The 15,365-nt window shown below is 42.5% G+C and overlaps 1 protein-coding gene across 1 annotated transcript in view; it reads right to left on the reverse strand.

Moving 5' to 3' along the window:
* Positions 1 to 15,365, reverse strand: part of SV2B (synaptic vesicle glycoprotein 2B) — a gene marked incomplete at its 5' end in the record, with an annotated part of 56,095 nt that overhangs the window by 5,909 nt on the left and 34,821 nt on the right. The window contains 3 exons of the mRNA XM_019666458.1: positions 833 to 1,033; positions 3,648 to 3,781; positions 12,744 to 12,908. Coding sequence (XP_019522003.1) covers positions 833 to 1,033; positions 3,648 to 3,781; positions 12,744 to 12,908 — 500 coding nt within the window. The remainder of the gene's footprint in view (positions 1 to 832; positions 1,034 to 3,647; positions 3,782 to 12,743; positions 12,909 to 15,365) is intronic.

Genomic DNA, 15,365 nt, shown 5'->3' on the forward strand with positions numbered 1-15,365 from the left:
AAAAACATTCTCATGGGGCTTACACTCCAGTGAGAACACAACTGTAAATGGGCTACAGAAGGAAAACCTGCTTGTTTTTCATTTACTCCCGTCTCCATCCCAGAAACCTGGTCTGCCCTTCTCAGCCCTGCCCTATGCCCAAAGGAGGTGAGAAAACAAGTCCCAAACAACCAGCTGGGAAATAGGGCAAGCATCCCCGAGAGTCCCAAGCAAGCGTCAGGATCCTGGGGGAGCTGGGACCTCCGGTTCAAGAAGCCAGAAGCTGGTCTGGCCTCACCACCAAGTGCCTCCCTCCTGGGGTACGGGGGTGGGTCTCTGTAGAATCTCGCCATCGTACTGGAGCGGCCAAAACTAATGCCAAACCCTAGTGAGCAGCTGGGAAACGGGGGGAGGCTGGACCACAACTGCACCGAGAGCTGTATCGCCCACGTGCACGCATCCCACAAAGCAGCCAGTCATGGGGCCTGGCTTATAAGAAATGCTGACAAATGTGTGCTGAGTACAAAATATTATCATCAAGTGGTAGTCAGGGACCTGTCCTTCAAGTATGTGAGGTCTTCTTATTATTGGTCCTGTTGGCCCACTTAGAATCACTCAGTCTGGAAATGGAGGTGAGCCCCTCACCTGGACCAGAGGTCTTCAGACCAACCCCATGGGGCCCTGGGGTTTTGTTAACATGCCTCCTTGACTCCACACCAGGAGAATCCATATTACTTGTGTGGTTTTTTGTGCAAGGTTTTTTTATGAAAATGAGAAGTTCCACTGCTGTGATACACAGGAAACCACCTCCCTGGCCCACCGGAGCACAGACGTGGCGTCCCTAACAACTCACCGATCATCTTGAGCCGTCCAATTCTATCCATGAGCAGGGCAGAAATGATGTTCCCAGGCAAGACGGACAGACTGCCGAGGAAGCTGACCAGGTAAATCAGGAAGTCGTTGTCTTGCTCAAAGTCCATGTGGCAGCCCTCCTTCTGCTCCAGAAAGGTGGAGTTGATAAACCGGCAGTTGATGAACTTGTGCTCGTACAGGTCTGGGGAGAGATGGAGCAGAGTCAGGGGTGAAGTGACACCCTTTCCACGCGTGGGCAGGCTTTGACCATCAATCTCAGAGTCAAGGTGACGTGTGGCCAGGTACAGATGAAGCGAGAAACCTCGACAAATGTAATGACCCGTTCTACTGCAATCAGCCAAGGGGAAATGAGAAAAACATTCACAGAGAGGCGTGCTTAATTATATACATCATCTCTCAAGCCAGATAACAGTCCTGTTTGAATCAATGAGATGACACCAAGGACCACAGTGGCTGGGCCATCCCTCCGAGGCTACCCGGCTTATAAGAAGCAGAAGACAAAAGAATGAGGTCCAGATTGAATCGACCACTCCAGAGCTCATACAGAAACCTGAATATTCTTCAAAATAAAACCCATTTGCTCAGTGGTTTCCAGGGCAGGGGTGGACACAGGGTCAGGGTAGGGAGATGAACAGGGGAGCACAGACAATGTTTTCGGACAGTGAAATTACTCTTTATGATACTATAACGATGGATATATGTCATTATACATTGTCCAGGCCACTATGTAACACCCAGGATACAACGTATAACACCAACAGTGAACCCTAATTTAAACTACGGACTTTGGGTGATAATGATGTGTCTATGTAGGTTCATCAGTTGTAACAAATGTACCGCTCTGGTGGGGATGCTGATAACGGGAAGGCTATGTGTAGGGGCAGGAGATAGATGAACATCTTGTATCTTTCTTCTAATTTTGGTGTAAACCTAAAACGTCTCTAAAATAATTAAGTCTTAAGAAAATAGAAACCATATGCATTGGAACCAGTTCCCATGTCTTCTGACACCTTCTAACACCAGCTGTTCTGGCAGAAAGATCGTTAAATAGGCTCTCAGAAAACATGGGTTTGGGGGATTGACTCTGGTGCTGGTGACTCTCTTTGACAACTCCCTGAACCTCCACCTACAAAATTAGAGGAGTACCCCTCATTATGTCCATTGCTTCCCAGCTTTGATGTTTCAGGACTACAAGTGTTTGCAAAAATCCCCACTTTAACAGTATGCAAACAAAGGGGCATCATTAAAACTTGAAAGAAGAAAAGCTATGCCAGGTTTTAACGACAAATAGCAAATGTATAAAACTCATTCCTTTTTTAAGTTCAGGCTAAAAGAAAAATTTAGAAAGGCAAGTCTCGTCCTGGGTTATTTAGAGACTGAGGGATATGTGGAGGCCAGACAGTGAACCATTGGAGGCTGACATCATGAAGGAGAAAGGTGTCTTTGCATAACTGTCCCTTGGTGCTGATGACAGGGACAAAGCACTGGTCTGGACATAATGCGAGTAGTTCAGTGGATAGATCACAGGCTTTAAAGACAAACAACTGAGGAACGAATCCAAGCTCCCTAAACTTGCTAGCTGTGCCCTTGGCTTAAGCCTCAGCTTCCTTAGCTGTAAAATGGGGCTAATGGAACATTTCACACTTGAGACAACGTAGGTGAAATCCTTCCCTCAATTAGTTTCCTTATGTCCCAACTCCATCTGGTATATTATTAACTTACAATGAGAGTAGTATAAGTAACAAGGAGTGAGGGACTGGTGGCATCTGTGCTTCTTTTTTTAATCATGGAAATCTGAAATGGCGTGATTATAAAATATTCTTATTATCTTACTTCATGTACAAAGCTAGAAAGATGCAATCTTCCCTCTTCATTTATTATCATAACACCATGAGTGTTTAATTTTGCAAGTTTCAAATGAGGTGAGGTCTCCAAGAATGTACTCCATACATAACATGCAGTCCTCCCAGAATGCTGGGTTGTTTTTTTTTATCTGTGTCATGCTTTGTTCCTAGCAAGGACCCTTAGTATACAGATTCAGTCTCATTGAAATAAGAACACTTGCCTAGAACTTTTGTTTCCATTTTACATGTGATGAAACTGAGATGCAGATAAATTAAATGCATTGGTAGAGACTGTGCTACTCAGGCTGGCCGAGTGGCGCATTGGTTAAGAGTTGGCTTGGGACGCTAGCTCTGAGCAGCAGGGCCCTGGTTCGGATCCCACATGTGGGCCAGTGACATTGCGCCCTCTACAGCTGAGATGGTGAACAACAGCTCGACCTGGAGCTGGGCTGCTGTGAGTCAACGGCGTCGGCTGCAGCCCCTGTTGCAGTGGGCTGCCATAAGCTACCATAAGCTGCCATAAGCTAGCAGCCAGTGTGAGCAGCCAGCAGCTGGAGTGAGCCGCCGGGAATGGCCGTACAATGGCCTGTGACCGATCTGCCTCACCTGGGAAGAACGCAATGATAATACCAACATGGGCCAGTGAAGCGACATTCTCCACAACTAGACTGAAGAACAAAAGGACAGCAACTTGTCTGTTCCCCTTCCCCAATTCCCCAAAGCTGTTCCCCTCACCCAATTCCCCAATAAAATCTTAAAAAATAAAGAAAAAAAGACTGTGCTACTCATTCATGTCATACCTGGGGCTAGGACCCATTTCTCCATCCTAAGGCTCAGCACTTGTATCAGCGAATATTTTACTGCTCCTAAAGCTTATGACTGAGCAGTTTGGTTTTTAGATAAGACTAGTCCACTCTTGTTAGAGTCTCCCCACTCTGCCCATGTTCTCACCTGTGTTATAAAAGATGGTGGATTCAATGGTGCAGTTTTTGAAATAGGTATCAGTAGATGTAACATCTTCGAAATAGCACTCATCAAAGAACGTGTCTTCAAAGAGAACATGTTTAAAGTACATCTTTGTGAACCTGTGGAAAAGACATTTGCCTCTGAGTGATTCATACAGGGAAAAAAAGGGGAGCGCGGGGTGAGACTAGAGTTCAACATGAAAAACACAGAAAGGCAGAAAAAGGAGAACTGCAAATCAAAAGGTGCTGAAAACTTATTTTCAACCTAGACTAGTTCCCATTTCTTAGCTGTTGGTTGATCAGTGAGGAACAGCTTCAGGGGCGTGGAAGCTGGTGTCTTGCCCAGGTACCTACGGGGGTCCAGGCATCAGCCTGCTGGTTCCCAAATGCCGGTCCATGGACCTTCTGCATCAAAATCTCAAAAATGTGGAATAGTGCGAAATGAAAATTTTGCTAGCTTATCACTTTATGAGGAGCTTTATAAAAACATACAGGCCCCTCAGGGGGTCTTAGAAGGTTGGGAAGCAATAAGTTTGTGAGGGCCTGATAATCTTCCTTTTTAAAATAGCTCCAACAAAAATGTGAATAAATAGGCACTTTCATTCGCATGGTTGTAGAATATAATTGGTTCAGCCTCTTTGGGGAGCAATTTTGGAAACTTTTTAGTGCACAATCCTTTTGACCTAGGAATACCACCTCTAAGAATGTATTGTACATGTCCTTACTCATGCATTCAAAGAGATACATTTACTGATGCTCACTGCAACATTTCTTACAATAAGAATTGATTATTAGATAGATAACAGGTAGGTAGGTAGGTAGGTACACATGTAGATAGCTACCATACAATAGAATACCACATAGCCATTATATTTATTAAGTAGATCTATAGATCTATATGTATTAATATGGAACAATCTTCAAGATATTAACTAAAAAAAATCAAATGCGATGTTGGGTTTATAGCATGTGGCCATTTGTATATGAAAGGATATGGTACATATTTCTCCAAATGCATAGAATATATCTGGAGAGTTACACAAGAAACATACACTGACATACATCAACATCAGCTTCCATTGGTTATATTTACCAAGCTTAGTCAAACTTTTCAGCTAGGAACCTTTGGATATATTTTCATTTGTGAAGAATTACAACCCATTCCTTCAACCATGAATAATCATTTGTCTATGCATGCATTTACATATTCACTTACTGAGCATGGTGTTAAGTGCCATTGTGTATGGAAGGAAAAGACATGGTCCCTGCCCTCAAGTATGATTGGGGTGGAGGGGGGAGGTGGGAGGGGAAACCAGCAGACAACTGCAGTACAGTGGGAATCACAGTGACAGAAGTAGCACAGGGTGCTGAGGTGAGGGTCGTTGTTCCTCTTGAAGACCACCAAATAAGTCAGTCCATGACTATACGAGATCTGACAATGAAGTTTGCGAACTCACCCTAGAAAAAGTGCTACGTGCCTCACTGCTGAATATCACTATGGTCACCTTCAAAGTACTCCCCTTGGGAAGCTATGCACCGATGCCAGTGCCTAGTCCACCCTTGAAAGCAATCTTGGAACTCTTTTTCTGGAATGACCATCAGAGCTGTTGTATTACCCTTGATATCCTGAATGTCATCAAAATGTCTTCCTTTCAATATTTCCTTTATCTTCGAGTAAAGAAAGAAGTCATTGGGGGTAAGTACGGGGGGTGTTCCAATACAGTTATTTGTTTCCTGGCTAAAAACTCCCTCACAGACAGTGCCATGTGAGCTGGTGCATTGTCGTGATGCAAGAGCCATGAATTGTTGGCGAAAAGTTGAGGTCATCTAACTTTTTCACGCAGCCAATTTTTAGCACTTCCAAATAGTAAACTTGGTTAACTGCTTGTCCAGTTGGTACAAATTCATAATGAATAATCCCTCTGATGTCAAAAAAAAAAAGGGTTAGCAAGTTCGTGAACTTAATTGTCACACCTTTTATCATGGCCAGTTCCCCTTATCCTTCAAGCTCTGCTGCAGTCCAGTCTGCTGAGAACCCTAACTGAGAGCCACCTATCATCAGATTTTGCAGAGAGACCTCCAACCCAATAAGAAGGCCTGGGCAAGTGCTTCTCAAAGAGATGCCCCCAGACCATGTGCATCAGGATAGAATGGGAGGCTCTCATTATGAAAGACGCAGTTTCCTACCCAGACCTCCTGAAAAATAATCCCCAGTCTAATACCAGTTTATTATACTTTTAAAAAAAATGTGAGGCTGTTGATCAACAAAGCCAAATGATTTTGAATAATTTTTCTTAGGGTAAAATTTACTACAGAGTTTTAAATGGGGACTTCAAAAAGCTATCACTTGAACTCTTCAGATTCCACGGAGAAACTAACAGATAAGCCTTTTGTTACAAGAAGATGCCTCTGGATTTTAAAATACATGTAATTTGTATGCTGGATGTATTTACTCAAAAAAGCTATTTCTAGAGACTGTCTCAGGTCGCTGCCTTTCTTAATATATCCTTCTGTTTAATATAGTAATAGGCTGCTGATGAGGCCTTCAGTGATGTTTTAATGTTCTACCAAGGGTGGGCAGGAAAGCAGGGCCATAAATCATAACGGGCCTGACGCAAGCAGACCTTAAAATGTATCTCCAAGTGAGTTATAAAGGAAGAGATAAAAGGAGAAAAGGCCAAGGCATATTTTATGAGTCTTTACATAAATCATCTCCTCCAATCTCTAAATTATATACTGAGCTGGTACAAGAATCTTCATTCACCACAAAAAATATTGTGTGGAAATTTTTGTGTAAGAAAACAGAAGCCATTGGCAATCCAGAGTCTATGGCAGAATATTATTACAAATACTATATTTCAGTTACCCTCAGGTCCAATGCTTAGTCCACAAATTGATCTCAACTGTGCCAAAAGTCACATCTATTCATTCACCCTCTTTTAGACTTGATGCCATTACCCTCAAGAAACTCAGTCTAATTAAAGAAATAAATGAGAAAACTGACAAATAAAATTTAGTGTGATAATCATCAAGCTAGAGGCATGCTATAAAATGACTTCAAAATGGGCACTTGTGATCTGAAGGACGAGAAGAGAATTTCCTTAACTTTATAAAGGATATCAACCAAAAACATATAGCAAGTACCATACTTAAAGGTAAGACACCAAAAGCACCCCCACTGAAGTCAGAATACCCATTAGCACTGCTTCTATCCATCACTGCACTAGAGGTCACAGCCAGACAATACAACAAGGAGAGAGGAGAATAAAATTATAAGGATAAGAAAGGAAGCAATCAGACTGTCATCGATTTTGGTCAATATGTTTGCCTCCCTAAAAAAGCCAAGCAGATCTACCAAGAAACTGTCAAACTAGTAAAAGGGTTGGGTAAATGTGTTGAAACAAAAAATAAATAAATAAATAACTCATGTATTTAAAAAAAAGAAGAAGAAGAAGGGGGAGGAAGAGAAGGAGGAAGAACAGAAAGAGAAGGAAGGGGGGAGAACAGAAGAAAGACTCCACTTGCAATAGGCACAAGAGCAATAAGGTGCCAATAAAAAGCCTAACAAAATGTGTCCGAAACCTTTATAGAGAACAATATCAACCATTATTGAAGGTCATACGTAGAGAGAAAGACAATGTTCAATGATTGGAAGATTCCAATGAAGTGGAAGATGTCCCAAATGAATCCAGACATTCTGAGTAATTCCAGTCAAAACTCCAGCCAGCTGTTTTTAATGGAATTTTTGAACTTGATCCTGACGTTCACAGGGGCAAAAGTAGCCAAGAAAAATGTTAATAACTGGACGGAGGAAACGAAGACTCCTGGAAACACAACTGAACAATGAAGTTGTGGCAATTAAATAAGTGTGGTTTTGGTAGACAGAAAGACAAGTAGACCCATGGAACCAGAGAGCACAGAAACACAATAATGCATGTCAAGACACTTGGCATATGATAAAAGTGTTGTTACATATCATTAGGGAAAAGATAGGCAATTTCATAAATGTTGTGGAGACAACTGGCTACTCATATCAGGGGGAGTGGAAATGAATCAAATTGGTTTCCTCTCTCATATACAGAGACCACATTCAGAAAAATTAAAAACCTAAATGTGAAAAGGCAAACTTTAAAACTTAGAGAAAAAAAAAATAGAAAGCGACTTCATGATTTCAAATACGAAGGACTTCTGAAATAAGCCAAAAGGCACAAACCCTAAAGGGAAAGGTGACAAATTTCGCATTAAAAATAAAATATCTGCACCAGAAGGGACTCCATATGCAAAATTTAAAAGCAAGACACAAACTGTCACAGCCAAGAAGAACCGAAGGAGACATGGCTACCAAATGTGATGAGGTAACTAGAGGGGACACTGGGACAGAAAAGGAACACTGGATAAAAATTAAAGGCATCTAATACAGTATGGACGGTAGTTAATAATAGTGTATCAACAGTGGTTCATTAATTGTAACAAATGCACCACAGTATTAATAACAGAAGACGCTAATAACAAGTAACTAGGTATTGGGGTATATGGAAACTTTCTTGCACTAGCTTTGCAATTTTTTGGTAAATCTAAAGCTGTTCTAAAATTAAAAGTTCATTTAAAAAAAAAAAACAAATCACAGACAGAAAATGTTCAAACACATAACTGACCATTACTTTCTATGCATCATTTTAAAGAATCCACGTGCTACAGACTGTCCAAAATGCATGTGTTAAAACCTAACTCCCAAGGTCATGGCATTGGGAGGTGGGGCCTCTGGGAGGAGATCAGGTCCTGAGGGTGGAGCCCTGATGAACGGGATTAGTGCCCTTATAAAACAGGCCACAGAAAGCTCCCTCCTCCATCTCTCCCTGTGAGGACACAGTGAGAAGATGGTCACTATGAACCAGGAAGCAAGTGAGCCCTCACCCGACACCGAATCTGCTCATGCCTTGATCTAGAACTTCCCAGCCTCCAGAACTGGGAGAAATACATTTTCTGTTATTTATAAGCCACCTAATGTGTGGCATTTTGTTCAAGTAGCCCAAACAGACTAAGACATCATGCAAATTAATATGAAAATGATAATCCAATAAGTAAAATCAACAAAGCCCATGAACAGGCAACAGAACTGGAAACCAGGGTAGCCAATAGCCCAGCCCCTCAAACCGAGGCAACTTCCTCAGACCCAGAAGCCACTTCCCACCATCAACAGCTTCACAGAGCTTCAGCGGAGCAGGCCCACTGCAGCTACAGGAAATTCTTACTCATGCCCCACTAAAAGGGGCTTGTAACAGTGTGGGTAACATTTCGGTGGGTGCGATGTATGAAACCACCATCTCTTTTCTAGTTGTGTGTTTGCCTTTCCCCTCTCTGCTCTCCCTGCCCTCTACCGTACACTGCATGCCTCATTTTAGAGTTAAATCTTGCAAATTTCTTTTTCATCCTCAGCTATTCACCTTTGACCTTTAATAAGAACTCGTGAGAGCTTTCCTCCTATTTTTCGCTGGCCAACTGTCTGTCTTGTGTGAAGACTTCTCGCTGCCATTTGAGGTTCCAACCCTGAGTAGCCCACAGCATCCACTTCCCTTTCTGCTGCGAGGAAAGCTCAGGGTTAGGGCATTACTTCCTGGGTCATGAACCATCACACACAAGCAGCAGGCACATCCCCCTGATAATGAGAGGATTAAATCAGATAATCCCCTTTTCATGGTAATGAGCCCCGCCAAGCAGACATTTTTTTCCCCAAACAGAGAGGGTAAGTTAATTAATTAATTAGTTAAAACATGCTCTGGGATGAAAAGCTGTCCTGTTTAATTAATAGTAAGAGGAGCCTGACCTGACATGTTGGCTCAGGGTTTAAACTATGAATGTTTTTTTTCTTTTGCCTTTCTAGCTTTTTCCAGAAACTGGGAGTTCTGAAGCAAAAGCAGTGTGAGAATTCAGAGCCATCTGATCCTGTAAGATGCGGCAGGAGGCTGCAGATGGTGGTTGGGGAGCAGGCCAGAGTTCATCCGTGTATTTCGTTCCTTCGTGGGCCGAAGGGATTGGTCTCACAGCGGGATGAAGGTTAGGTTTTGCTAGGATCGCTTTTATGGACAAAATCCCTGGGTAAACTCTGACGCCCTTTTTACACAAAGGCGTTTGTCCCCATGTGTGATGGTCAATGAAGTAAATAATTTTATCCAAATATTAAATCAGCAAAGTATGGATAAATTCGAACGGGGAATATTGGTAGGAACGGAAAACTGCTCCCCCTCACCCCCCAAGCTAAAAAACATCAATTTGACTCTTCAGAGACTCGGTTTTCAAAGATGAGGTGTTTCCTAGTTCATGAGCAGCAGATGGCAGCAGAACTCAAGAAAAGAAACCAGGTCTGCTTATTTCTTAGATCCGTTTCAAAGGTTCCTCATCTTCCAAGGAGAACAGCACCCTTTTTATTCAACTGTTTGCTTTGTGGGGAGGAAACTATGGGCTTGAAGTGATGGTACTTTTACTATCCGTTGGTGAAAAAACACATATCTGACAAGTTGCAATGAACTCTGTACAACTTTTGAAGGAATTCACATTTCCATAACCACACGGAAACATCCACCTGTACTTGAAACATAGAAACATGGCAGAGCTTCGGCGCGTGCACAGTATTTGCATCCACACCCAGACAATTCTCGGCAATGACTCCTCAGACCCTTGGCAACGACTCCATATGGTCGCTTGGGGTCCTGGGTGCCCAACATGAGACCACCACTCTCATCAAGTCTTGCTTCCTCCTCATGCCCACCCAGCAGCTTGCGGGAAGCTTCAGGAGGCTGAGAAAGAAAGGGTAAAGGAACAGAGTGGTCCAAAAGTTCCCATTTTCTTCATAGCTAAGTCTTAGCACTCCAGAACCAGCCTGTTGTAAATCATGAGGGCTCTGGCATTGCAGTTAAGTTTTTAATGCTGAAAATACCATGAAAAACAAGGCCTCTGTGGGGATGGAGATTTTCCCAAGGAGACGATATCTGCAGTTGTCAAGGGGACGGGATTGGAGTCCCAATGTCTGGGATGGGGGGTGGGGGGGGGGCGGACGTTTCTATTTGCATTAGCTGTGTGACCTGGGCAAGTTGCTCAACCTCTCTAAGCTTCTGATTTCCCAGCTGCAAAGTAGAAAGCACATTTCCTGCCTCCTGGAGTTTTTGTGAGGATTAAATGAGAAAAATCTATGGAAGACACTTACGGTTGCACCGTGACACACAGAGGTGCTCAGTAATGTTGGTTACCGTTGTCATTATTACTGGCCTTATTATCTTTGTCATTATTCATGATTATTACTAACGTCACAGCAGAGTATCACTGAACATTGGGAGCTTCATAAATGAGGTCTCTTTTAGGAAATTCATCTTTGCAGGGAATGACGTCGTATCATGAGTGACATCTAGCCATCCATAAAGTCCCTTAGTGGCAACATTTCTTCCTTGGCAATACCAACACAAGATCTCTTGACGTCTACTGAAGAGCCCTGAGAGTGAGAAATCCTGGGGGAACCCTTGAGAAACCCTGGGTCCGTCACCACTAGCTTGAGAGCTGCCACCGTTGGAGTGGGTACCCTCAGCAGATAACAGTGGCTCTGAAGTGTCCCCACAGAGGGTGTGTGCATGCATGGGCACAGAGATGTTTGTGACTGAGTTTCTGCATTTAAAGAAGTCATCTGAAAATCTGAATTCCATGTCCACTGCTAGTGGGTCCTAACCTTCCTGCCCAAAATCTCATATGTTTAAGAAAAATATTCCCTTTTCTTTTCGTCCTTTCTCATCCTAAACAACAGGGAACGTTTGCTAAGATCCGGCCTATAAGAGCCACATGAACTAGACTGCAGAAGGCATCCTCCTTGCATTTCACCCAGACGTACATGCCTTCCCCTCAGTGGCTGACAGGCGCGGGCAGGGCCACTTCCCTCAGACATGCAGGTGGGCGTCGGTGGGGAAGGTGGGCCGTGCACTGGCCGTGACAGTCCATGGCATGAATTCTTGTGCAGAGGTGGTAAATATGGGGCAGTTTATATCACTGGCACTGATCTATCTGGGCCATGGTATTTTTGGTGCCATCACGCAGCCTGACCCCATGAACTTGTTGAGTACAACTCAAGAAAGGAAATAGCAGAGGTATAATGTGGCCTGGTGTAAACTTAGTCCTGTCCTGACCCATCCAGGGGCCTTCAGAGAGCAGCCTCAAAGAGGCATGCTTAGAGTCTAAGTGGCTTGGACTGTCCATCTCATTTGTCCCAGGAATGGGAGGGAGCATTCCCAAAGAGACAGGTGGGACTTTTCTAATACTCCATTCATTTTTTTCTCCTGACACTTGATGAAGACGGGCCATGCTGATGGACCCTTGGGGGTAAGACTGGGTGAAAGAATAACATACAGCAGTGTCATGTTAGCCCTGGCCTGAAAAAGCTTCCAGAATCAAAGAAAAAGCTCAACAACCAGGCAGGAAGTTGTTGCAGGGATCCCAGCAGTGAGCGCTCTGGCCCCTCCCTCTAGGCCAGTGGTTCTCAACCTGTGGGTCGCGACCCGTTTGGGGGGTCGAACGACCCTTTCACAGGGGTCGCCTAAGACCATCAGAAAACAAAACGATATTTACATTACGATTCATAACAGTAGCAAAATGACAGTTATAGAGTAGCAACGAAAATAATTGTATGGTTGGGGGTCACCACAACATGAGGGAACTGTATTAAGGGGTCGCGGCATTAGGAAGGTTGAGAGCTGCTGCTCTAGGCAGTCAAATTAGAGGATCATAGCTCCTTGGCCTCTCCATGATAGGTGTGAGGTCTCAGGAAAGATGGTTGGATTAACACTCCTCAGTCAAATGTCTCCAACCTCGGATGAACCAGCTACAGCCAGGAGATTAGGGATGACTGGGAGCCAGCACACCACAGGCAGAGCTACATGGGAATTACCGTGTCTCTGGCAGCCATGATAAACTGTGATGCCACAATAGCCCTGGAGCTCATGACCCCGCCATATCGAATTCTTGTATTTCCAATGGCTCTTTCCCAAGAACCGTCCCCATAGATTGTCACCCTGGTCTGCGGAAAGTCCATGGGTCTCTTACTTACTTATCATTCACAAGCTTCCCATGTTGATGAATCTGATTTTCCATGGTGAAGTTGATTGTGGCACCGTACACATGTTCACCGAAAAATACCTTCATTCTGGACTTGTATTCTTCGTCTTGAAAATACCGAATCATATCAGGAAACCAAACCGTCAGTCCATAGTAACTGTAACAGAGAAGACAGGATATTTGAGCAGCTTTATTCTTTCATGATCAGAGTCTGCATTCCTGACATCATGTCGATAAAGCTCATTTTAAATGTATTAATATTGTTGATTAGAAAATCGAATCATGGAACTCATCATATTAACAGATCTAAGAATCACACAGATCACCTCCATAGATGCCAATAGGGCATTTGATGTAAAAAACAACTTTCATTCCTGACAAAAACACCAATAGATTGGGAACTGATGGACATTTCCTTAACATGTAAGAAAATACATATCTCAGATCAAAAGGTAGAATCTGACTTAATGAGGAAACACTTAAAGGCATTCCCACGAATGTCAGAAACACGAAAAGGACAACCATTATCATCATCACTACTGAACACTATATTGTAGGTCTTAGCCAACTCACTTAGACAAAAAAAAAAGTACATAGAAATATAAAACTGCAAAGCAAGAGGTAAAACTATCTTATCTCTATTTGTAGATGATATGATTTTATACCTGGAAAATTCAAGATAACCAACTAAAAAAAATGGTCACTAAACATATAAAAAAGATGCTCAATCCCACTCATAATAAGAAAAATGAAAATTAAAACTACATTGTGTTAACATTCTCGTCTACCAGATTGTCAAAACCCAGAATTGCTGAAATACTCGGGATGAGGCTATAAGTAAACAGGTCCTCTCATACATTTCTGGCAAAAAGGGCAAAATTGTACATTACCATGTGGAGAAAACTGGTCAATGTCTAAATGAATTACTGATGGATTTACCCCCTTTGACTGCATAATCCCAACCCTCGGAATCTATTCCACTGATAAACTTGCACAATACAAAGTAACCTACAAACACGGTTACTTGTTGCGGCATTGTTTGCAAAACCAAAAGTCTTGAGAATTCCCCAACAATCCAGTAATAAATCCCAGTTGAATAAAGTGAGGTACTTCTCTGAGGAATGCTATGCACATGTCAAGAAGAACGAGGAAAATCTCAATTTACTGGTATGAGAGAGCTCCAGAATATATCATTTAGTACAAAAAGCAGATGCGACAATGTGTTCCTCTGATAGATATAGATATATGATATAGATATGATGCATATATCATATCTATAGCATATATATATGTCATATATACTTAATGTATGATACACACACACCCCACAGGTGCCAAAAAACACTTTGGTCACCGTTGCTCAAGCAGTAGTTTCCCGTCATCAGAAGTATCTGGACGCTGATGGATGGGAACCACTTTGAGCACCTCTTGTAATTGCAGAAGTCCAACGTGACTTGTATGCATCTTTTGTTATTCTTATATATTGAGTATTACAATTGTAATACAGTTTTCCTTTCTTAAAATGTCTATACATTTTTTTGGCACTGTGTGTGTGTGTGTGTGTGTGTGTGCGTGCACACTTTTAAATTTGCAAAAAGAAACAATGGAATGATAAGTAGGGAAATAAAAGATAATTATGTATGGGAGGCAGGAGGGGAGAGAAGAGATAGATGCAAGATTTCTCTGTTGTTTCAACATTTGAAATGCAACATTTGAAATGAAAAGTTAAATCAGACATAAGTAAATTTAAGTAAAACATATTTTAAAAACTATCAATGAATTTAATGCTAGTATCTACCATCTTTGACTTCTGGAATGTTCTCTCCTACGTTAGAGGGAACAGGTAGATGGTAGCAGGATCTGGTTTCCTCTCCACTTTTACCTGTTTGGGTCTCCGGGAATAGGTATTGGAAGAAATTAGACCTTTTGTTCTCATAATCAAAGAGGTCATTAGAGCCAATTTCATTTCCTGGGTCAAAGGAGTGTGTCTTTGGGCGTGGGTGGCGGTGAACAAAGCAATATCATAGATGAAAGTTTAAGAGTTCCTAGATGATAATGTATGAAGTACCTATGTGCCAGAAACTATTGCAAGCACTTTATACACATACACACACACACACACACACACACACACACACACACACGCTACACTTAAACAGCCTCCTAATGCTGTAAGTGGGCCCCAACACTTCATAGAAAGAACAGTCATGTTGTTTGGAAATGAATGAAATGATTAGGGTGAGAGCCTGTGTTTGAGAGAAGAACCAGCTTATCACCAATCAGATTATATTTAATTTTCTTTATTACAGGGCACATTATTGCATAGTTTCCCTGTTTTGCCTATTTAATATTCACAGTGACACTGATGGCTACCTACTCAGCACTCACTCCTCTCTTCCTTGGGGATGGAAACTTAATTCTGTACCAACCCCCAGGAAAGCCAATGGTATCGTCAGCTCAGAGGCAAATCCTGATTAGTCTAGAACAGGGGTTCAGCAAACTGCGGCTTGCAAGCCACATGCGGCTCTTTGGGTACGTTCCGTCTCAAAAGTTTGCTGACCCCTGGAAGAGTCAATCCTGTCCCTCACAACAATTTAAAAATTATTCGAGAGCC

The sequence above is a fragment of the Hipposideros armiger genome, unplaced genomic scaffold, assembly GCF_001890085.2.
Source record: "Hipposideros armiger isolate ML-2016 unplaced genomic scaffold, ASM189008v1 scaffold_471, whole genome shotgun sequence".
In the NCBI taxonomy this organism is placed as follows: Eukaryota; Metazoa; Chordata; class Mammalia; order Chiroptera; family Hipposideridae; genus Hipposideros; species Hipposideros armiger.